The sequence below is a fragment of the Schistocerca piceifrons genome, chromosome 10 (genome assembly GCF_021461385.2).
Source record: "Schistocerca piceifrons isolate TAMUIC-IGC-003096 chromosome 10, iqSchPice1.1, whole genome shotgun sequence".
Taxonomy (NCBI): Eukaryota; Metazoa; Arthropoda; class Insecta; order Orthoptera; family Acrididae; genus Schistocerca; species Schistocerca piceifrons.
Genome location: NC_060147.1, coordinates 8,337,270 through 8,362,265, shown reverse-complemented (window position 1 = coordinate 8,362,265; position 24,996 = coordinate 8,337,270). Strand labels below are relative to the sequence as shown.

The 24,996-nt window shown below is 40.6% G+C and overlaps 1 protein-coding gene across 1 annotated transcript in view; it reads right to left on the bottom strand.

Annotated features, from left to right (window-relative positions):
• Positions 1-1,152: 1,152 nt before the first annotated feature.
• Positions 1,153-24,996, bottom strand: part of LOC124719104 (vacuolar protein sorting-associated protein 37A) — a 70,151-nt gene continuing 46,307 nt past the window's right edge. The window contains exons 5-7 of the mRNA XM_047244797.1: positions 15,257-15,408; positions 7,130-7,249; positions 1,153-4,055 (exon numbers count right to left, since the gene is read on the bottom strand). Coding sequence (XP_047100753.1) covers positions 3,981-4,055; positions 7,130-7,249; positions 15,257-15,408 — 347 coding nt within the window. The 3' untranslated portion in view covers positions 1,153-3,980. The remainder of the gene's footprint in view (positions 4,056-7,129; positions 7,250-15,256; positions 15,409-24,996) is intronic.

Here is a 24,996-nt window from a genome sequence, read left to right as displayed (position 1 = left end):
ATAACTCCGAACATGCTTTACAGTGCTGTTCACTACATTATACCTCGACTACAGCTATTGTTGAGGAATGATGGTGGACATATTGAGCATTTCCTGTAAAGAACATCATCTTTGCTTTGTCTTACTTTGTTATGCTAATTATTGCTGTTCTGATCAGATGAAGCGCCATCTGTCGGACATTTTTTGAACTTTTGTATTGTTTGGTTCTAATAAAATCCCATGTCATTGCAAGCATGTGTGTCAATTTGTACCTCTCTATCTACGTTATTCCGTGATTTATTCAGTTTTCAAATTTATACTGACTTTTTTGATCACCCGGTACTTCTGTATGTCAAGAGTTTTGGAGGACTGCTTCACAATGGAACTGTTTAGACTTGAGCTTCTGAAGGGGGACAGAAGTGAATTTCTGAGAGAGTGGCAGATTTAGTACGTCTGTGCGGCAAGGTTCGGAGGCTACGAGGTGACGTGTGGGAGGTGTCACAGGGGCCCTCGTAGTGGTGGCCCATAGTGGTAGCCTGAGGCGGGTTTATAAGGTGAATACATTGCACAGCTTTTTCAGGCGGAACCGTGTGTGCCAGTCTCTTTCTCGGATGGCAAGGGTTTCAGTTGGGGAGACAACTCTTGCCCACACTTCCTTCCAGTACCTAATGCTCCATTTATTAAAACATACTCAGCAATCCCAAATTTCAAATGTAGAAATTTGGGATTTAATAAATGGAGCATTAGGTACTGGAAGGAAGTGTGGGCAAGAGTTATACGGTTTTGTAGGATTAGCTCGATGAGTGCTCCGACAGGTAGAGGTCATTGTGGAAGGATGGGCTGCAGCTGAAGATCGGTAAGTTGTCCACTGTCTGTTAAATCTTTGAACCACAAATGTATTTTAAAAAAGTGAAAACAATCAAGTATATCAGTTCCAGTGTTAGAATAAAAACAAAAAAGGAATCATGAATGCAGTGTTAGTGTTCTTCCTGTGCACAATAAAAGATTATTGGCATACTTCATGTTAACACTGCCGAGATATGTAGAAAACAAATAATAAATATTTGTTGTAAACATTATCTTCTGTGTTTTTAATGTGCCATATTTAAATCACAAGCAACAGAAAAATTCAAGCCACAATAATTGGTGGGTATTCAAATAATTCGACAACAATTGCACAGTTGACATGTTTTCAATTTTTATTTAAAAATATAGTTACACTGTTTAATGTTTGGATCAATCCTCTTCGATTTGCATTTTGCAGCAGGATTACTGAATATAGTGTCAGACAACTCGGAACCTGACACAGTACAGGTACTTTTACTAACTGTCAGTAAGTCGGAAAAACACTGAAAAGGAACACCATAGTGTAATGTCATCTCTTCACTGTAGCACCGACTACTAGAGCCTACAAGATGTACGGCGACGGTCCCTCTCGGACGGAGGTGCATATTCTCGAACGGGGCAGGTAAGTAGTATTTTGCGAGTGAGACAGCTATTTGTATGTTGAAAGTGGTAATTGTGTAGCAGTGTATATCTGAAAATATTATCCGGATAAGAGTCTCCGAAATGCTGTCGGCAGACTATCGACCCGCAGACTGGGGGAGATGAGTCCGACTGTATATACCATTTAAATATGCGAACCAGTGCTCGTATTGATCTGCTTACTGCTGTGAGTTAGATAAGTCCTCTAAAGTAAACTGTGTGCACATCTGCCAGCTACACGCGTCTCCACGCAGCTAGCACCCCAGCTTTTAATACGAGACATCACCGGTCGGAACCCCGTGGGGAGAGTACGAGTACGGAGACAGTCTTACTGGTTTCCAAAATAGAACCAGTGTCGAAATGTGATTTGGTTTGCAGAGAAATTCACCACGAGAAAATGTGCGGCGTGTGCTTGAGGAGAAGGAGATATGGCGAGGGTCGAGACTTGACAACTTGTGTCTCGTGCCCAAAATATTTGGTACGAAGATAAATTTTGAAAGTGTGTAATAAACAAAAATTTGTCTTTGCCTACTGCCTTACTTTACAGATTGCTCTCTCTTATCTCAGTTAGCTGCCCTCCCTGTAAACCTTTCCAAACCTATCCCTCTCCTCCACCGTGAAACAGCTGTCTGTTCCAAAAGCTAGGCTGTCGTCAATACGTGTCCCATTGCAGTAATAAATATTTCAGCTCTCAAAGATAGGTACAGGCTGGCAGTCTGAATTTATTCGATTACTCAATTCCATTTTCCTGCAATACAAACAAACACTCCCTTTGAACTACTACAAATATACAATGTAGTTGATGCCGATACCGTTTGACGTGCAAAAGCAAAAAAGTTTAGTGGGTATGTGTGTGTTTGCAAACACACACATTTTTTTGCAGACAGTGCTTCAAATTTTAAAGGAACCTACAAATTGATGTAACTCGAAAACTACGTACATTGGTATAATAGAGTAATCGATAAGTGGAAGTTGTTTCATTGCTGTGTCGTATGACAGAAATTGGCAAAATTAACAGATACACATTTGTCGACATCACAATGGAGGATCTTCAATAGCCAAATGCAGTCCTAATGGTCAAGCACGCTTCAAAATGTATTGCCAAAGTACGTACACTATTATACAGTCATTAGGCAGACATTACTCAGTTCACAGGAATGTCCTACACTGGCGGACAATCGAAGGCAGATGTCGACAATCCCGGAAAAGCTTGCCGACAAATTTTGAACCTTTTTCAGGTATTAGGTCGACTAGCCCGAAATGGAGCGTGCGACGTCTCGACGAGCCGGCTCGTCACTCTCCTCGGGCAGTTCGCAAAGCCGACTTTTTCCTGCCGGGTGCCTTCCTTATATCGCCATCTCCCGCTGTCGATCCCAGACCCTTAGGGCCTGGCGTGGGTGGAGGGGAAAGCTTCTCACTACATCTCAGCTCCAGGTGTCACTGCAATGGGGAGGTGCTACTCAGTTCGTGTGATGCGGGTGGATCTTTCCACATGCCACCACTGCACTACAAGTACAGCTCAGGCTGCATCACGAACCTTACTTAATCGGAAACTACTTTTTATTTATAAGTAAATAGTGTAGCTGGATCATTATTAAAACGAAATGGCAGTACATGTCAGCCCCACGATCAAGCGAGAGGCCGGAAACTGAAAGATTGCAGGGTCGAATCTCGGTGTGGCTGTGGTATATTTTGGTCTCCCTTTAACCTAACCTTCACTTCTCAACGATGTGAAAATTTGCCAGGAGAGAGACACGGTACGGATTCCACATTAAACGGTAACTCACTTTACACGCATCCGACTGAGGGAACCGCACTCTGCTGTTGAGCCGGAACTGACGTTGTCGTACTTCGCAGTCTCTTCTTTGCAGACACAGTGCTCTGCGAACAAATCTGCTCTCAGTCTGCAGAGTGCTAACAGCCTGTGCACCTTTCCCGTAGCATGTCGACAGTCTGGCCTAGTGGCTCTTTCCTGTACTTGCACAGGATGCAGTAAACTTGTAGTTTCCAGAGTCTCAGACTGTTCTTAAATGACCCCGACACGGCTTTTAACTCGGGTGCAGGCAGGATACAGACTTATATTTCCGACGTATTTTCGTGAAATAAGAGATACGTCCCATTATGCCAGCTTTCTCTTCTGTTGTAAACTGCTCCACAGGCTTGTCTAACTTTACAGCACACCGGATTTGGCAGTCAACGAAACCATTTTCTCGGAATCAGTCTGTAGGCCATACTACTCCACTTCACGAGCCGCGTGCGACAGTGTGCTCAAAATAATTCCTGGTTGCAAGGCAGCACTACAATACAGGCAGGAAAGTATAGACGGTGTATGTCAGTCTCGGCAGATGACACACACACACACACACACACACACACACACACACACACACACACACTTCTTTGAGATAGGGGACACTTAAATAAAATGAACACGTTTTGCATATAAATAACTGAATATTATAATTAACAAAAACAGCGACAGTGGTGACAGTAGTCTGCCGCTGCCCCGTCACCCGTCAATAGCCGGCCCTCTGCAGCTCCCTCAGCTGGCTCTGCAGCTTCTCCTCCTTCGTCTTCCTCTCATGGCTCAGCTGAAACACGAGGCACCACCACACCCCCTGTCACCTTAGTGCTACTAGTACACTGCTCACACAGATTAAAATACTGCACACATTTATGAAGACAGCATAGGACCACATAGCAAAAATCCTCGGATAACACGGGGGATATTTAATTTAACTTACAAAAGGGGAAAATATAAAAAAAAAAAAATGCATGAAATGGAAGAAGAAAAACTGAATACAGAGGTCTAAAAAGTGAGACTGATAGAAAATGCACAGTGGCCGAGCAGAACTGGCTACACGACAAATGTGAGGTCGTAGAAGCGTGCACGACTAGGGGAAAGGTAGATGTGTGTAGGAAAATTAAAGAGAGCTTTGCAGAAAGGAGAACTAGCCATACGACATCGTGAACTCGGACGGCGACGCGGAGTCGAAAGGAGAAGGGACAGGTGAAAGGTGGGAGAAATATATAGAGGGGCTACACCAGGGAAATGAACTTCAAGACAATGTTATATAAAGGGAAGAGTAAATGCCAGAAGAGAAAAAAACATTTCACCTAGTGTACAAGAATAGTGAAATACACTCCGATTTTGAGAAGAAAGTAATAATTCTAATCCTAGAAAAGGTAAGTGCCACCAGCTATGATATCGGCTCACTACAAATTTGAGAAGTCACAATTGGAAAATACTGACTCAAATTATTTACAGAACAATGGACAAAGTACTACAAGCTGACATCGGGGAAGGCCAGACTGAATTTCGGAAAAATGTAGGAACACAAAGCAGCCTACGAACTATTGTAGAAAATAGACAGACAAAAGGCAAACCTAGGTTTGTAGCATTTGTAGGTCTAGGTAAAGCTTTTGACAATATACACTAGAATACACTCCTTCAAACAATGGAATGTAACAATATTATGAGAAGGAAAGTTGCTACTCACCATATAGCGGAGGTGGTAAGTCACAGGCAGGCACAACAAAAAGACTGACGGAAAGTGAGTTATCGGCCAACAACGCCTTGCCTGAGATTGCAGTCGTGTGTGTGAGTTGCAGGTGTGTGTGTGTGTGTGTGTGTGTGTGTGTGTTTTTTTTTTTTTTTTGTTGTTGACAAAGGACTTAAGGGCCGAAAGCTCTATTTGTGACCGTCTTTTTGTTGTGCCTACCTGCGACTTGGCACCTTCACTATATGGTGAGTAACAACTTTCCTTTTCAGAATAGTCTTTGAAATTCTGAAGGCAGCAGGGGTAAGATACAGCCAGTGAACCTTTAGCTACAACTTGCATCAAAACAAGACTCCAGTTTTAAGAGTCAAAGGACATGAAAGGGAATCATAACAATTGTAATCTGTTGCCAACATTTAAACTATTGCCAACATTATTCAATCTATACTCTGACCGAGCACTGAAGTGAACCGAGGAGTAATTCGGATAGGGAAATAGAATTTGGGGAGAAGAAATAAGACGTCTGCAGTCTACACTGACACTGCAATTCTGTCAGAGACAGCCGTGAATTCCAAAGAGCAGTCTAACACAATGGATAGGATCTGAAAAAGAGGTTATAAGATGAACAATGACAAAAGTAAAGGAATGTAGTCAAATTGTATCAGTTGATGATGAGGGAATTAGACTAGAAAATGAGACAATTAAAGTAGTGGATGAGTTTTGTTATTTGGGCAGCAAAATAACTGATGATGACTGAAGTAGAGAGGATATAAAATGTAGACTGGCCATGGCAAGAAGAGCATTTCTGAAGAGGAGAAATTTCTTAACATTGAATACGACACTGAATTTAAGTGACAGGAAGAGTTTTTAGCAAACAGAACACAGCATGTTGTTATCAATGGAGAGACGTCTACAGACGTTAATGTAACCTCTGGCATGCCACAGGGGAGTGTTATGGGACCATTGCTTTTCGCAATATATATAAATGACCTAGTAGATAGTGTCGGAAGTTCCATGCGGCTTTTCGCGGATGATGCTGTAGTATACAGAGAAGTTGCAGCATTAGAAAATTGTAGCGAAATGCAGGAAGATCTGCAGCGAATAGGCACTTGGTGCAGGGAGTGGCAACTGACCCTTAACATAGACAAATGTAATGTATTGCGAATACATAGAAAGAAGGATCCTTTATTGTATGATTATATGATAGCGGAACAAACACTGGTAGCAGTTACTTCTGTAAAATATCTGGGAGTATGCGTGCGGAACGATTTGAAGTGGAATGATCATATAAAATTAATTGTTGGTAAGGCGGGTACCAGGTTGAGATTCATTGGGAGAGTCCTTAGAAAATGTAGTCCATCAACAAAGGAGATGGCTTACAAAACACTCGTTCGACCTATACTTGAGTATTGCTCATCAGTGTGGGATCCGTACCAGATCGGGTTGACGGAGGAGATAGAGAAGATCCAAAGAAGAGCGGCGCGTTTCGTCACAGGGTTATTTGGTATGCATGATAGCGTTACGGAGATGTTTAATAAACTCAAGTGGCAGACTCTGCAAGAGAGGCGCTCTGCATCGCGGTGTAGCTTGCTCGCCAGGTTTCGAGAGGGTGCGTTTCTGGATGAGGTATTGAATATATTGCTTCCCCCTACTTATACCTCCCGAGGAGATCACGAATGTAAAATTAGAGAGATTAGAGCGTGCACGGAGGCTTTCAGACAGTCGTTCTTCCCACGAACCATACGCGACTGGAACAGGAAAGGGAGGTAATGACAGTGGCATGTAAAGTGCCCTCCGCCACACACCGTTGGGTGGCTTGCAGAGTATAAATGTAGATGTAGATGTAGATGTAGAAGTCTTTTCTGAAAGTATTTGTCTGGAGTGTAGCCACATACGGAAGTGAAACTCAGATGATAGACAAGCAGAGAATAGAATTTTTGAAATGTGGTGCTACAGAAAAATGCTGAAGATTACACTGGTAGAGCACATACCTCATAAGGAAGTCACGAATAGAATAGGAAAAAAAGAAAGTTGTAGCACAACTCAACTAAAAGGTGGGATCGGCTGAGACGAGACGGCCAGAGGCTTCGAGAATCGTCAGTTTCGTAACGCTGGGAAGTGGAAGGGAGGTGGAAGCTGGACTACGGCAAGCAGTCGGCACTCACCGCGCGTATCCTGATGTACTGAGCCGCGAAGCGCTCGACGTCGACACGGCCGGAGAGGAAGGCCTCCGCCACGGCGTCGCTTTCCTCGTCGCTCTGCTGGGCCGCCAGGCAGAGTGTCTCCTGCAGAAGAGCACAGAGTGGTGGGTAGACAATGCCGAAGAATGTGTACTTAATACTCAACTATTTCACGACCACTGGGACTACTTTCGGGAGTCGATACAGATTTAGGCTCAGAACATCAAATAATAAACAGTCCGCAATTAAATAATAAACAGTCCGCATCTCGGATGGCAGCACAATTTTCGATGGAAAATGTAAGAAGCCTGCAACCGGGAGAAACTTTGGAACCGGTCCGTGGATCGCACTCGGCCGGCACAGTAGGTAGTTTGCCGTCTGCAAAAGGTACGGGTCCGAATTCGAGTCTCGGTCCGTCATCTCGTTCGGTGTGTTAACACCGACTGGTGTCTACAGGGGAGAAATATATGTGATTGCTGACAGCATTAGTCTTCAGAATAGATTTAGTAATTATTTGTGGAATAAAAAATAATTTCAGTTACGGTACAATAATATACCATTTAAATCTGAGATGAAAGAGGTGACTCTGCACAGGCTTCTCAGGGTGCCTGTCACTTGTAAACGATAGCAGTCTCTTCTCGATTTGTGATTCGGACTTCCTCTTCTAACATTATTGAATGGTTTTATAATGTTTAGGAATATGGAGGTGGTTTCTCTGTAGATCCTCTTCGTTGTTCAATTATTTGTTTTGACCTGAGTGCTACACCTGCTGTACAGCTTCCCTATCTAAAGCCCATTTGTTTTTTCACTTTAGACGCACTCAGATATACTACTAAAAATATCTTTGGATAACTAGCACGCAGTGACAGCAGGTCGATCCCTCACATTTATGCCGGTCTCCCTTTTCAGACAATGAGATTACTTTTTTCTGCTGCCGTGCTTTTGTTAGTAGTGGTTTGTTTTCTGACGTGTATTATACAGATGTAACACTTTGAGACATGAGGGCAAATTCCTATATCATTATCCGTGCTAGTTATGGCTGCTGCCCTCACTTTCACAACGTCTATCAATTATGCACACACTTTTGGCAAAAAAAAAAAAAAAAAAAAAAAAAAAAAAAAAAAAAAAAAAAAAAAAAAAAAAAAAAAAGATTATTTGCCAGGCAGAATATTCAAAGCATGTAACAAAAATATACAAACAGTAAAAAAAATAAATAAATATGTGGCTTATAAGGAAAAAGATTCCAAAGGATCAAGCACTGTCGTTGATAATTAAATAAAAAACTTAAATGTTTTAACTATCTAGGATCTGACATTACATATGAGTATGATAGAGATAAAAAGAAAAAACTAGCAAAATTCTCAAATAAAAATATATGCTGCTTGAAAATCAAAACACTGGAAGCAAAGTAATTACAGTTTTATAAAACTGTGGCCCTTCCCGTTTTATTGTATTGAACTGAATCGTGGGTCACATAGAAATACGAGTGCAGAATTCAGACAGCAGAAATGAGATTTCTCAGAGCAGTAAAAAGGCACTGCAGATCAGACATAACTGAGAAAGGAATGAATTGAATTTATAGATCAGAAAACAAAATCCTTGAAAACAGAACCATATGGAACTAATATGTTATCAGAATGAATCCCTGAAGATTACGTCTCAAAACTGCAACATACAAATCAAAAGGGAGTAGTCGAGGTATCGCAACAGAAAAATGCGCAATGCTTGAAACCTGTAATAATAAGAATAAAAATTATGGCTACAGGGCCTACATGTACCCTGGACACTTAAATTAATAAATGTGTGGAGGGAATGAATTAACACTTATTGCTACATTTATTTTGAGCAATGCATTTTTACTTAATGTTTCATTACAGTAGCCAACTAAACTTTGTGCTGTCCCGGGGCTGCACCTCCAGGCACACACTAGCTGACCGGCCCATTCTACAGCAAGCTATATGTTGCTCCCTGCTTCAGCACCAGTGCTTGCTCATGTGGGAACACTTGCCAAACTACAACTGCCCGAGAACACTCCTACTCACAATAAAGCAGGGCACAGGCTGAGTATTTGGGACGTAGGTTTTCAATATACGGGGTGTCTGAAAAAGAATGCAACCTATAGCCTCCAGCCTCCTGATACCGGATTACAACCCTTTATATACCATACATACAGTGACACGTCAAAATATTTTTATCTACCTTACGAAGAGTCAATAAGACCACGCTTCACGACACATTTAGTTGACAGTCCATTTCCTCTCTCACAATGGTAGCAGAAGCTTCTGCAATCCACTCTCGCACCCCTGTCAGATCTCGAGGTGACGGTGAGAAAAAGACCACAAAAAGAACACACACGGTGTCACATCTGGAGACCTCGAGGTCCGTCTCGACAACACGTCTACGTCAGGGCTAGTGCGATCTTGACGCTGTGGACGATGTTCGTCCAGATACTTTCTCACGTCATTACAGAGGTGTGGTGGGGAACTGTCCTGCCAGAAAAATGAAATCTCGAGAATCCCCTCTGAGTCGTATCGACGGCATACGGATTGTATTGAGATACGAATGTCCCATTACAGTTTCTTCTGCAAAGAAAAATGGCCTGTATAGCTCCATTCGGCACTTGGAAATAGAGACATTCAACTCTGAACACACGACAGTTTCTCCAGCGATTCACCGAGTTTTTTTGAACCCCAGATTCAAACATTCTCTCTGACGGTTCTGCTCTCGATACCATTGAAGACTACCCTGTCCGTCAAATTTTCATTTGCCAACTATCCCAACTAAAGATGGTGCAAGGGTGAATGCCTCCACAAGGTGAAGCAAGTTCCTCCCGAATATCAAACACTTACAAACAACATTCCAGAGTGTTGAGTGATGCTAACAGGTTTCTGAACTGAATTTGTGGAGCTCAGTTGGAAGGTTTGCCAAACTCCAGGCAGTGAATGTGGACTGCTGCTACTTTGGCCTTTGCATAAGCATCTGTCTCTACAAGTTTTCTATGCTGATGCTCACTGGAGTTTTCATCAGGTGGACTGAACAGAAACTGTCACCAAAAGCTGTGACAAACTGTGATAACAGACACTGTCTTTCAGTGTTCCACAACACAAAATGCCTTCCGTTGTTGCGCAGCTAATTGTGGTCTTCGGAATGGTGGATATTTCAATCAAAACTTGAGCGTATCCAGTAGCAATCCTTGCCACCGACACCTCTCTCCACAAACTGGGCACAGGGAGAACAAAAAAGTTCAATCTATTTTGAACACCTTTCAAGTACAATCCTCTTTGGACACCAGTCACGCATTTGTGGCAGTGTCATATGTCCAGCAATGTCACATTTTTCAGAATTTTTGGCCATAAAATGCCACAGCTCACAGTAAACTACTTGTTGCTCACACGACTCACTGGAAATCGGTAGCTAGCATCGAACCGGTGACGATCTCAAGCTGTGTCGTCCCACTGTCAACTCAGGAGAAACAACAAGTGGATGTGCACCGTCCGTTTTTACTACAGAATGCAATGGCTGCTGCCATGCAATCACACGTGGCTTGTACTCGCACTGCCACGGGATGGGAGGTAAAGGGAAGGCTCCATCAGAGACAGAGACAGAGAGAGAGAGAGAGAGAGCGCATATGGCAGCCTCAGCTGTACTCCAACTGGGGGTGACGTATTAAGGCAGAAGGGGCATCACTTCTCTTAGGTTGGTGCACACGTTCATTGCATTTTTTATTTGCATGTTGGTATACTGATTGCTATGGGTTTATTTATCGATTGTCATTTTTTTTCTAGAGCACTGCTGCTATTTGAGTTTAAATGTAGTCATTTTGAGATAGTGAGTGGAGCTGGGAATTTAAGGAGATGGGACCTCGGTAAACTGAAAGAACTAGAGGTTGTAGAGAGCGTCAGGGAGAGCATAAGGGAACAATTGACAGGAATGGGGGAAAGAAATACAGTAGAAGAAGAATGGGTAACTTTGAGGGACGAAATAGTGAAGGCAGCAGAGGATCAAATAGGTAAAAAGAAGAGGGCTAGTAGAAATCCTTGGGTAACAGAAGAAATTTTGAATTTAATTGATGAAAGGAGAAAATATAAAAATGCAGTAAATGAAGCAGGCAAAAAAGAATACAAACGTCTCAAAAATGAGATCGACAGGAAGTGCAAAATGGCTAAGCAGGGACGGCTAGAGGATAAATGTAAGGATGTAGAGGTTTATCTCACTAGGGGTCGGATAGATACTGCCTACAGGAAAATTAAAGATACCTTTGGAGAAAGGAGAACCATTTGCATGAATATCAAGAGCTTTGATGGAAACCCAGTTCTAAGCAAAGAAGGGAAAGCAGAAAGGTGGAAGGAGTATATAGAGGGTCTATACAAGGGCGATGTACTTGAGGACAATATTATGGAAATGGAAGAGGATGTAGATGAAGATGAAATGGGAGATACGATACTGCGTGAAGAGTTTGACAGAGCTCTGAGAGACCTGAGTCGAAACAAGGCCCCCGGAGTAGACAATATTCCATTAGATCTACTGACAGCCTTGGGAGAGCCAGTCCTGACAAAACTCTACCATCTGGTGAGCAAGATGTATGAGACGGCGAAATTCCCTCAGACTTCAAGAAGAATATAATAATTCCAATCCCAAAGAAAGCAGGTGTCAACACATGTGAAAATTACCGAACTATCAGTTTAATAAGTCACAGCTGCAAAATACTAACGCGAATTCTTTACAGACAAATGGAAAAACTGATAGAAGCCAACCTCAGGGAAGATCAGTTTGGATTCCATAGAAATGTTTGAACACGTGACGCAATACTGACCCTACAACTTAGCTTAGAAGAAAGATTAAGGAAAGGACACAATATGTTTCTAGCAATTGTAGACTTAGAGAAAGCTTTTGACAATGTAGACTGGAATACTCTCTTTCAAATTCTGAAGGTGGCACGGGTAAAACACAGGGAGCGAAAGGCTATTTACAATTTGTACAGAAACCAGATGGCAGTTATAAGAGTCGAGGGGCATGAAAGGGAAGCAGTTGTTGGAAAGGGAGTGAGACAGGGCTGTAGCCTCTCCCCGTTGGTATTCAATCTTTATATTGAGCAAGCAGTGAAGGAAACAAAAGAAAAATTCAGAGTAGGTATTAAAATCCATGGAGAAGAAATAAAAACTTTGATGTTCGCCGATGACATTGTAATTGTGTCAGAGACAGCACAGGACTTGGAAGAGCAGTTGAACGGAATGGACAGTGTCTTGAAAGGAGGGTATAAGATGAACATCAACAAAAGCAAAACGAGGATAATGGAATGTAGTCGAATTAAGTCGGGTGATGCTGAGGGTATTAGATTAGGAAATGAGACGCTTAAAGTAGTAAAGGAGTTTTGCTATTTGGGGAGCAAAATAACTGATGACGGTCGATGTAGAGAGGATATAAAATGTAGACTGGCAATGGCAAGAAAAGCGTTTCTGAAGAAGAAAAATTTGTTAACATCTAGCATAGATTTAAATGTCAGGAAGTCGTTTCTGAAAGTATTTGTATGGAGTGTAGCCATGTATGGAAGTGAAACGTGGACGATAAATAGTTTAGACAAGAAGAGAATAGAAGCTTTCCAAATGTGGTGCTACAGAAGAATGCTGAAGATTAGATGGGTAGATCACATAACTAATGAGGAAATATTGAATAGGATTGTGGAGAAGAGAGGTTTGTGGCACAAGTTGACAAGAAGAAGGGACCGGTTGGTAGGACATGTTCTGAGACATCGAGGGATCACCAATTTGGTATTGGAGGCAGCGTGGAGGGTAAAAATCATAGAGGGAGACCAAGAGATGAATACACGAAGCAGATTCAGAAGGATGTAGGTTGCAGTAGGTACTGGGAGATGATGAAGCTTGCACAGGATAGAGTAGCATGGAGAGCTGCATCAAACCAGTCTCAGGACTGAAGACCACAACAACAACAACGAGTGGAGCTGTGGACACTAGAAAATTGGGTCCCAAGTGGAGAAATCAGAACTTGTCTCACATATCCTTCTGTTTGTGTTTAATAGAGGGGTAGCTGCAGCGGAGGCAGCCAGAAGCATTTGTGCCGTGTACAATGCCACTCGACAGAGCTCAGGAAGAAAGAGGTTTTCTCATTTTAAAGAGACTCGTTTTGACATTAGTGATGCTCCACAATCGGGAAGACCTTTGGGCTACCACGAAGATCATTCAAACACATTCATCCACAATTATCAATCACAGTGTACTCAAAAACTGTCAAATGTGATGAACCCCACCACTGTGTGACATTGCACACAACGGGGAAGGTTCACAAATCGAGTGTACGGGTACTGCACGCTTTGAGCCAAAATCACAAAGATTAGTGGATGATCGTATGTGCATCTCTGCCTGGCTAGCGAATAACACCGACCATCCCTATCTGGTACCATTACTGGTGACAAGAAATAGTGTCTTTATGCTAACGTATGTTGTGGAACAGTGACTGTACGGTACAGTGCACTACGACTTGCTTCCTCCAGGTGTAACCACCATTGCTGACATTTATTATCAACAATTGAGACATCTTGCAAACACAGTCCAAGAAAAATGACCAGGAAGAATATGCGAACTGACGGTACTCCACGGTAACGCCCGCCCACGTTCTGCTAGACTAACAAAAAGCAGTATACAGGATTCGGGTCGGGGGGTATTTCCGCACCCATCTTATTCACCTGCTTTCGCACCCTCAGATTTTTACTTTTCACCCTCTATCGAGCAACCTTTGAGGAACTTCATTTCTGGACAAAAATTCTCTCCAAACGTGGCTCAATGAGGTCTTCACCTCAAAAGCACACGGCTTCTACAATCGTGGAACAGAAAAGTTACCCCAGCATTAGCGGTCTGTTGTGAATAGTGAAGGAGCATATATTATTGACGATTCGAGTCTCTGTTACAAGTATCTGTTGTGTTCTTTAAACTTAAAGAAAAATGCTACGAACTTACGCACTGACCCAATACTTTTGTCAGTTTGCTAGCTGACTGTTGCCACACTGGGTTCTGACTTACTGCAGCATCAGAGCCGTCTGCGAGACAGCGAAATCTCTCTCCCGCTTCAGCTTCGAGGCACTCACTTCGAGTTTGAGCTGACGGACCCACCTACAACAGCTATAACTTCCACTGACCGAGTGGAGTACTGTGTGGTAATTGTTTCTGGCAGCAGCAGAAACGTCGCAGCTACATCGGGCCGGGCAAATGGTCGGAGAAGTGCACCTGCGATATTTCCACGACTCACCTTACACACCTCCATTGTGTCAGTGCACTGCCTCCTGTAGCATTGTGTGACAAAAATGCAATGTGGGCTTTCTGAAGGAAAGACAGACGCCAACTGCAACTGGGCATCAAAATAATCTGACGGTGAAAGTTCAAAATTTGTGCCGTCAGATACATCTGTTCACTCCGTATTCTGTATCATTTATTGCCTAGTTTAATATTTTGATGAGAAGGCTAATTTAGAAGAGTCAAATAGTAAGGTAGGATCATTTCCCATTGCTCCCACCTTCTCCTAGCACGCAAATCGACACAACATTTGTCACAATACCCTCGTGGTGAACACGGGTACCAGCCGGCCGTATACCTCTTACACTTGGCAGCCAATTTTAAACACCGTCGTCATTCCGTAGCGACTGCCCCATCCGGTCGTGCGATCGGCACTCCTCTCGCTGCAGGACAGGTACGGCCGACTTTGGCAAACTCTGTATGTTCCCGGGCAGTCCTTGGGTCAAAGTTCTGACACGACACCCTCCTGCGTTGATGCATCTGGTAAACTTAAGTATACACATCATTACACATTATCTGTGGATTGAACTTTGATCCCTTGTAGACAATAGTTGCTTTCCATTTCCACCACAGCAGTCTCTCTCGTGTTACGAGCAGCAGATGTACGACCCGTGATGTGTGACGTTGTTTTTCTTCGGAGAGTTTCCTTTGACAATTTTATAGACACTCATTTTATCTTTCTGCATATTTACTGTCAGTATAAAAAGACAGTTTAGTCAGCACCAGTTTCTTCAGACAAACGGTTCACAATCTTCAATCCTGCTAAACTTCCACTATCCATTCTTTTCTTCTAAATTAATGCACTCACCCTTATATTGTCTGGCGCATACCGCTCCGCGAGTCGTCTGTGTTCGACACCGAGTTCCTCGAAGCGTGCCCGCAATGCGGAGACCTTCTCTGCCTTGGCCCGGACGGCCTCTCTGGCTGCCTGTAGTTCAGGTTGCCTTGACAGGTTCGATTCTAGAAACAAAGACACATTTGGGTTATATAGCTGCAGTTTCACCATACAATGTACGTAAGTAAAACACCTGTCAGCCAACATTTGCACCTGACAAATTCCTATGGAGTTTCTAACATAACTGCTTACATTCCTAGAGGGAAGGGCAAAAATAGACTCCCAGACAGACTCATTTGTAGAAAAAATTGTAATTATTCGCAGTACCATTTGCATTAATACATTTGTAAAGATTCCCCCAAATAAATTTTCATAAAATTTATGAACTTCAATAACCACAACTCTCTAAGAATCAGACTAAAATTCACAAAACAATTGGAGTATTCCTATCAAAGTTTTGGCTGAAATCACACACAGGTTAGCAAAGCACTAAATTAATTCAAAACACGACCACAAATAAAACTATACTGTCGGCAAACTGTAACAACTGAACTGTCTTCCACTGTACAAAAACAATACGCGTCACAAGATACAGTTGCGAGCAAAAACAAGCAATTTGACTGTGCAAAAAGGTTAAAAAAGGGGTTTTGTTACTTGAAGCAAAATAATCTCACACATATTGACACAGAATGAGCCTACACATAATTATCAACAGTTTAAACAGAGAAATTTTACATCTTAGAAATAAAAGTCACGAGTTGTGTTCGAAACTAAATTCATATTCAATCCTGCGACAAAGACAAAGTTCTCGTACATTTCTGCAAGATTCTGCTGGAAATATGCAAGAAAGCCAGTCGATGACAAAACCAGAACATTATGGACAAAAAGGGAGCCAAAAAGCTATAAATTGGAGGATTACAACAAATTTGATATTTTTCACACAGGCACCAAAACCAGTTATGCAATAACAAACATTGTAAACAACAAGTACAATGCAAAATGAAATTGCAGGTTAAGAGCCACAGCAATGTGAACAATATAACTTTGTCGGTAGGCGAAAACTAAAGTACCATCTGTGACGGGTAGCCACGGCCGAGAATTATCGAGTATTTTAGAGGATGTTAATAATGACATTTGAGCAACTGGAATCGTAAAGCCGAGAGCGATAAAAAATGGTACCTTAAAAGACATCATCAGCCAACGTGAAACAACGTTAGAAGGAAATGATTATATTGTGCGTGTAACTGGCTCAAATGTCACCGCCAGCATCAAAGCGTATGCCCGTTTGACAAGTTCGAGGACTATCTTAGAACATAACAAATTAAAAAATTCCACTGTGGCCTCAATACCTCAGAGGCACAATTTAATAAATTGTTCATGTGTAAATAGATAAATACATAAAACAGGCAGCTCTATTCAATGTGTGATAAATGTGACATTTTAGATATGGGTAATCTTGACAAATCTCAGTGTAGTGGTTAATAAAAAAGAAAAAGAGAAGAAAAGAAAAGGTTGAAAATGTGGGAAGAAATGGTGAATGAAAAGGGGGTTTTAAAATCGTTAATGACCATGAAAAAGGGAAAGAATGAAATGCAAATCAGACTTCGTATTACAGAAAAGCTATCGGACTTCGTGATTCGGAAAAGCTATTGTTGAGGTGGTCCTTGTGGCGTTTGTGAGCAAAAGTTAAACCAATTTCCACTACAAAAATTATTGAAAAAGAACAGAGAATAACAAAATGTAACTGACAGGGGGAAATGGCGTAGTTAAAGAGTTCATCCTTTACCATGTGAACATGTCTTCTTTCGTGCGGCGTCCAGGTCTTCAAAAATCTCCTACTTCATTTCTGCGTGAAAAGTCTGCTCCAAAATCTTGCAATGGTCCAGGAATCACTAATTTATACAAATTAAAATCATCTTGATACTGAATGCAATTTAATTTACTTTGCTACTTCCAGCCTTCGAATTTCATAGCAACTTCCACAATTAGTCTACACAGTAAAATCAGATCAAGACTAGCTAATAAGTTTTTTACGTCTGAATTAAGCTTTGGCTCTCAAGAGACAATAGACAAATAGAAAAAAAAAAAAGGGTTACAATTTTAGTATTTTCTCTGCCGTTGAGCACTCATACCGCTGCGACAGTATAATTTATATCTGAGGGAACGAGTGTAGTGCGGCGAAATTCAAAGTCCCGCTACATCAGCATACCAAACATAAAACACATTTAAATGATTAAGGTAACGGTTTTCTTAGTGAGGAGGTTAAAAGAATAATTGTGGATGGAGTGGAAATAAATAACTGAATATGTTCCACTAATTACACAATCAGGAAGGATTCAGCTATTTTATATATAATGTTTTAACTCTTTAGTTATACAATTATCATTGTAGGGTGGAAATAGTACAAGTAAAACGCAGAATACAAACAGCTTATTCTAGCATAACAGAGGTACAACACTTATGCTCTTCCTAGTTAACACTCACGATATTATGAATAAACTAATTGAGCCTGAACACTTTCGTAAGATGACGGGATGTGATATATCATGTGTCAGAATATTGGCTTACAGAAAATCTAGTTGAGATTTTTGTTTCTAGTGAATCCATTCTTCAAGATATAATAATAATAATAATAATAATAATAATCAGTGTGAGAATATAGACAAAGACTAACAAAAATACTGAAAACAGAATTGACAGCAAGGAACAAGACAAAAGCTATAAATACTTATGCTATACCAATATTGACCTACTCATTTGGAGTAGTGAAATGGAGTACCACAGACCTAGAAGTACTCAATACACTTACACGATCACAATGCCACAAATATAGAATACATCACATACATTCAGCAACAGAAAGATTCACATTAAGCAGAAAGGAAGGAGGAAGGGGATTTATCAACATAAAAAACCTACATTACGGACAGGTAGACAATTTAAGAAAATTCTTTATAGAATGAGCAGAAACTAGCAAAATACACAAAGCAATCACTCATATAAATACATCGGCTACATCACTGCAATTTCATAACCACTTCTACAACCCTTTCGATCACATAACATCAACAGATACGAAGAAAGTAAATTGGAAAAAGAAAACACTACATGGCAAGCACCCGTATCATCTAACACAGCCACACATCGATCAAGACGCATCCAACACATGGCTAAGAAAAGGCAATATATACAGTGAGACGGAAGGATTCATGATTGCAATACAGGATCAAACAATAAACACCAGATATTACAGCAAGCATATTATTAAAGATCCCAATACCACAACAGATAAATGCAGACTTTGCAAACAGCAAATAGAAACAGTAGATCACATCACAAGTGGGTGTACAATACTAGCAAATACAGAATACCCCAGAAGACATGACAATGTAGCAAAAATAATACATCAACAGCTTGCCATACAACAGAAACTAATAAAACAACACGTTCCCACATACAAGTATGCACCACAAAATGTACTGGAGAATGATGAATACAAATTATACTGGAACAGAACCATTATAACAGGTAAAACAACATCACATAACAAACCTGACATCATACTCACCAATAAAAAGAAGAAATTAACACAACTAATCGAAATATCCATACCCAATACAACAAATATACAGAAGAAAACAGGAGAAAAAATTGAAAAATACACCCAACCGGCTGAGGAAGTCAAGGACATGTGACATCAGGATAAAGTTGACATTATACCGATTATACTATCAACTACAGGAGTCATACCATACAATATCCACCAGTACATCAACGCAATACAGCTACATCCAAACATATATATACAACTACAGAAATCTGTAATTATTGATACATGTTCAATTACCCGGAAGTTCCTAAATGCAATGTAACATATACCGTACAGTTAAAAGGAAGTCACTCTTGATCAAGGTCCGCGTCACTTTCCGTTTTTAACCAGACATAACATCTGAGAAAGGAAAGAAATAATAATAATAATTCTAGAAATCACACAAATGACTATTAATTTTGAAATTCTCCAACAACGCACTAGAAGAAAGTCAGGTACACCACATAACAACATCCATGAAAAATGCCAGAGAAATTACGAATGTACGAACAAGGAAAGGATTTATCAAATCCGATCACCATCCACTCCAAATCAAAATGGAGTTATACCCAACACACAAGCTAAGAGAATCGACAGCACTTTCAGACCAGACCTAGACTACCTACAATTAAACAAGAAAGAAATAACACGAAAAAGAAGAAAATCTGCAGTAATGACTGGACAAAGCTGTCAGAAAACACTAAAAAAGTAATACAATTGGAGCAACCACAAAGAAAGAAGAGCCACGGATGGTGTAACATGACATACACAGAACCATGGAATACAAGCCTACAAAAATTCAAAAATCTCACCCAAAAACTGGCAAGATTTCAACATGGTACATTAGACTTCTCTGAAAATAATCCGCAGAGAAAAAAGAGCTTATGAAAACAAGAGGCTGAAGCAGATAGAAGAGGACTTGAATAAAAACAACACACGAAATTTTTACAGAACACTCAGAAAATACAAAAGGGGGGAACCAAACACAGAGCTTATGCATCAAAAGACAGAACGCAGCAGACAAACCAAAAAACTAACTGAGAAATATTAATGCGACACTTTGACACACTACTCGTGCTGGATTAAAGCGACACAGAGACCACAGTTTGAAATGCCGGAACGTAACCTGGATTCCGAACTCCGGGATATGATAAAATCATGAAAATAATAAAATCATTGAAAAATAACACTGCACCTGGAGAAGATGGATTGGATTTGGAAATCTGGAAACTAGGCCACAACAATATTACACCCAAAATAAACAGATATCATTGAAAACTTCTGGGAAACAGGAAAGGTTCCAGCAGAGTGGAAGAGAGCCCTAATACACTCCATCCACAAGGAAGGAGAAGGAGAGTACAGAAAGGTATGACCATGCAGTGAACTGATCTGGTGCCTGACAACAATATTAACAACTAGAAAGTCCAGGAACACCACAATAACATTTGTTGACTTCAAGAAGACCTACACCACACACAAAGAAACACTCTTCAACACACCAAAAGGTATCTAGGTAGACAAGAATCCCAGAGAGCTAATCCAGACAACATTAACCAATACAACATCCACAGTGAAATTCGTGGCAGAGATCTCGGAACTGTTCGAAATCGACACCGAAGTAAGACAGGGAGGTGGACCCATTCTCTTTAACTCAGTTTTGGTGAAAATAATCAGGATATACGACAAAGGAGACACAAGGACAGAACATAAAATGCCCGGCTTTTCTGACGATATAGCCATCACGATGACAGAAAAGAAGCTCTAGAGACACTATACAAAATCCCACAGAGGAGCACAAATCTCCAACGAAAAAACGCAGTACACGGACACAAATCCACAGATGGACACTCACTGGAAACTGAGTACATACAGGTAAAACAAGTAGACAGTTTCAAATATCTGGAAGAGATTATACAGAAAACAGGAGGGGGAGGGGGGGGGGGGAGGGGGGAAGGATTGTGAAACTACAGAAACCAGCATGGTACCACTAAAACAAAAGTATCTTTACCAATCACAAATTAAGACACCATATTACCGCAGTTTTACCAGAGGCCTTGCACACCTCAGAAACAATAATAATCGAGGGAAGAATGAAAATCGAGGAGTTGGAAGAACAAGAGAAAGATCTTTTCTCAACTGGCTCATAGAGCCAGTTGAGAAAAGAACTGTGTACAGACAGACATAGATTATTACAATCAACATCAGGAAAAGAAAGGTACTTCTGTTCAGACACATACATATGACGAACAAAAACAGACTGACCGAGAAGATTTTTAACGTAGTGATGATTGATACAGTGAAAACTGGCTGGAAGACCTCAAGAAACTAAACATTTCCACAGATGTGACAGACAGGAAGAAATACAGAGAAAAAGTCAGAAAATAGAAATTTCAGGAAATAGCCAAATAGAAGAAAACAGGATAGAAGTGGACAGAAGAGTTGAAGAAGAAACAAAGTCAAGAGGTCAAAAAGTCAAGAGGCTTTTGCGGAAGGGGGGGGGGAAAGGAAAGAGACAGCAAGACAGCAAAAATGCTGTTGTGTTTTAGTGCTCTTCTTAAGGGGGAATTAATGTCATTGTTGATGATAATAGTAGTAGTAACAACAATAATAACAACAATAATAACAACAATAATAACTTTATGCAACATTAAATGACACAAAGTCAAATTTTCTAAATTCATCAGTTCACGATAAGTGGATTTTTCTACAATATTATATTTTACAGCACACTGTTGTTTGACAGGACAAGTTTATACAGTAAATGATTATGTGAGAGGCTCGATTTGATGACGGAAACATTTCAGCTTACAAACTAAGACATATTCCAGTTTATTTATTTTAGAAGTGAATGAAACAAAATTGAATGATAACTGATTATATCAAATAAAACTAATACCTGTGTTCGAAGTGTATACAAAGGAGGCCTTTTGGCAGAAAGCTTACTTGTTTAGCAGCCTTCTTTTTGTGCCTGTATGCGACTGAACATCTCCGCTACACGGTGGGTGGCAATCCATCCCTCATAATATTGCCAGTGCGCAAATTTTCACTATTCTGAGCTAAGCTGCGAATAGCGAGGGTAGACAATAAATATTTGATTTAGGCTGGCTTTAAATTTTGCAGTGGAGAGATGTGACAGAACCTGGCAATGCACTGGCAAGCCCAGTACTGCTTACAGTGGTTTCTTTGACACAGTGCAGTACTGTGGCTTACGAGTGAAACTTTTTGTTCTTATATTGTTTTTGTGCTGGTCAGAGTTCATATTTTGCTTAAGTGTTTGGGCAGCATGACTGATTTAAAAATATACATACTTATTATGGTTACTTGAGAGAACACATTATGACACGACTCTCTCAGTTTTGTTGCATAAATTGCAGCAACAGACTTTCTCTGCAACTTTAAAAGCTTGTAAAGCGTGTTGTGGCACCCCACATTTTTCTGTTCCACAGTCTATGCCGGACGAGAGCAAAGCACGATATGCAGTCCGTATTACACAGCTATCATTGCATTACTTGTTAAGTGTAGGTTTTGCAAATATACAGAGTGGTCAGAAACAGTCTGAGGGAGCTCGTAAGGGTGTTGCAGAGGTGGTAGTGCTCAGAAATAATTGTTAAGAAAAATATTCGACACACTGCACAGTTTCTGAGTTATTTGGCACCTAAGTCGGCCAGTCGCGTCGACACGTGCGCACAGTCGAGCAGCCTCCCGGGTACAGTGCCGCCAGACTTTTTCTATGTTCTTTTCCTCAGACTGAACAAAATTTAGTTTCTCCCCACCTAGCTTAAATTTATCACTTCCAAAAAAAAAAAAGAAAAAAAAGTCACATATTAACTGGTAATGAGCATTTCAAGATGTGGTAAGCCACAGACCCACATATCATGTCTGTGCATTACAGCATTTCAGTGGACACAAGTGCTCAAATCTGGACGCACAATGTATTTTCTTTCCCCTCGATAATTATTTCTCACCACAAACTCCCCTGCAACTTCCCTACAACACCCTTCAAGCTTTTCAGGCTGTTTCTGACCACCTTGTTATTTGTAGCTAGTTTGCTTGCCAGAGGGCGAACATGCAAATCCCACTGAAGTGTAACTTTTTAGTGGCAATGTCAGTTCCAATGCACAACTGAATTTTAAAATATGTTTTCACTTCTGGGAGTTAAAACCCATTACTAATATGTTCTTGCTGCTGACAATGAGGTGACTTTCACTGAAGTACTGAAATATTTTATTTATAATACAGCTGCACAATATTTTTAATTGCTTTATGCTTGCACAAAATAGATGTGTCATTAGCATAAAGATTTCCTTTGAATATAAGGAGCAGTATTTTCTGTCATTTGAATAGATCAAGAAAAGAAGTGTGGTACCACTTGCTGTTTTCAATAGTACAAATTGATTTCACTCAGATAAGATTTTATCAGGTCACAAAAACAATTCTGATGTGTATGTTCCACAGTTTCTCTATGAGTGGGTCATCATACTGACACAGTCTTGACACTTTTTCAGAGATAAAGTGAAAACCACTAAAGACTGTGCAGTATACAAAAATTTAGTGACTGACAGTTGTTTTCAAATACTTTCATGTATGGACCGTGTGAAAAGAGTGGAACTGAGTGGCAGTATTGAACACTGTACAAAGACGAAGAGACAGGAAAGTATTTCACTGCAGAAAAATAACCGACATAACGTCAATGTGAACAGCATTTATTTACTGATTATTAGATATCGTCGTCTCTTGACGACAAAAAGAACAAAGTAGAAAATTTGAATGGAGATGCCACAGATACCAGTAGTGATTATAGTCGAAATAAGAGTAATCTTCCCACTACGAGTATGTGTAAAACTGACATTTCTGCCGATGGCCGAGGACGAGGAGTAGCCCCCGAATTCCGAAGTATACGTAGACGTGGGATCGACAGTATGGTAAAATCCGTCACATATTTTGAGGCAGTAACAGCAGTCAGCCACAAAAAAATTTCAGAACTCAACAGTATAGATTTTTCTGTCTTTCTGGGAGGGGGGAGTGGAAAGGAGGGGGGGTCAACATAGAAAAAACTGTGCAAAAGATTTTGTGCTTTCCCTCAAATGGAGACTCCACAAATTCAGAAATATGAATGGGATTGCATTTTCTGTACTACATCCTCATGACCTGCAGAACTGGTCCTGAGCGAGCAAGGAAGTACAAAAGACCAATAAGGCCGATGTGTGTGAGGAATTTCAAAATGTAACGTACATCCATGTAAGCACACTAGAGAAATGATTTCATACATAGTGTGCTCTCCACACACTGGGAAGGGCATTTTTTAATCATAAGACTTCAGATATAGTTTGTACAAAATCAAACATGAAGCGATGTATTGGGCGAGTTGTAACCTTGAAGGCCAAAAGTTGTGTGTTTTCAGAACTGCATGTGGAATGTGATGGAACAGCGATTCCTACCCAAACCAATAGCAATGATGAAAATGCTTTTTTAGGGGACAGAAACCTTACAGCAGTTCGAATTTAGAAAATTACAGTGTGTATAATTCGGATCTGCCACACGCGGACAGGTGCTCGATTCAGAATGAAAACTGTGATCAAATCACGCTGCTGCAAGTCGATATCTGTTGTATAACAAATAAATTGTTAGTACCGGAGCATTTTTGTAGCATTAAAGATGCAGACGTGACATGTGTATCAAAACACGAGCAAACAGAAAATCGAGTAGATAGTTTCATTTCTCGAGGATATGTTGTAGCCGAAATAATGTGTAGGAAATGTAGAAAAAAAGGTGTTGCTGAAATTTATGTCAAGTACAGTCTAAAATCTTCAACATCAGACATGACACCATACTGTTCAGAAATAGATGCTGAGTTCAGTTGTATAAACTGACTGAAGGAAATATACATTGGTGTCCAAAACTAAAGCAACAAACAGAAATTTTGCAAGGTTTTGTTTATTTTGTCACAAAGCATAAACAGGTGGCAGTAAAGTAGAAACAATGTAAAGAATACAGAATGTCAACACAGCAACAAGCATAAAGGTAGACAAAAATGATCTTCATTATTTCCCGACGTAACGGATTTGCACACACATTGTTACAATTGGTTAAAGTACTCAGTATGGCGTGTGACCACCTCTGGCAC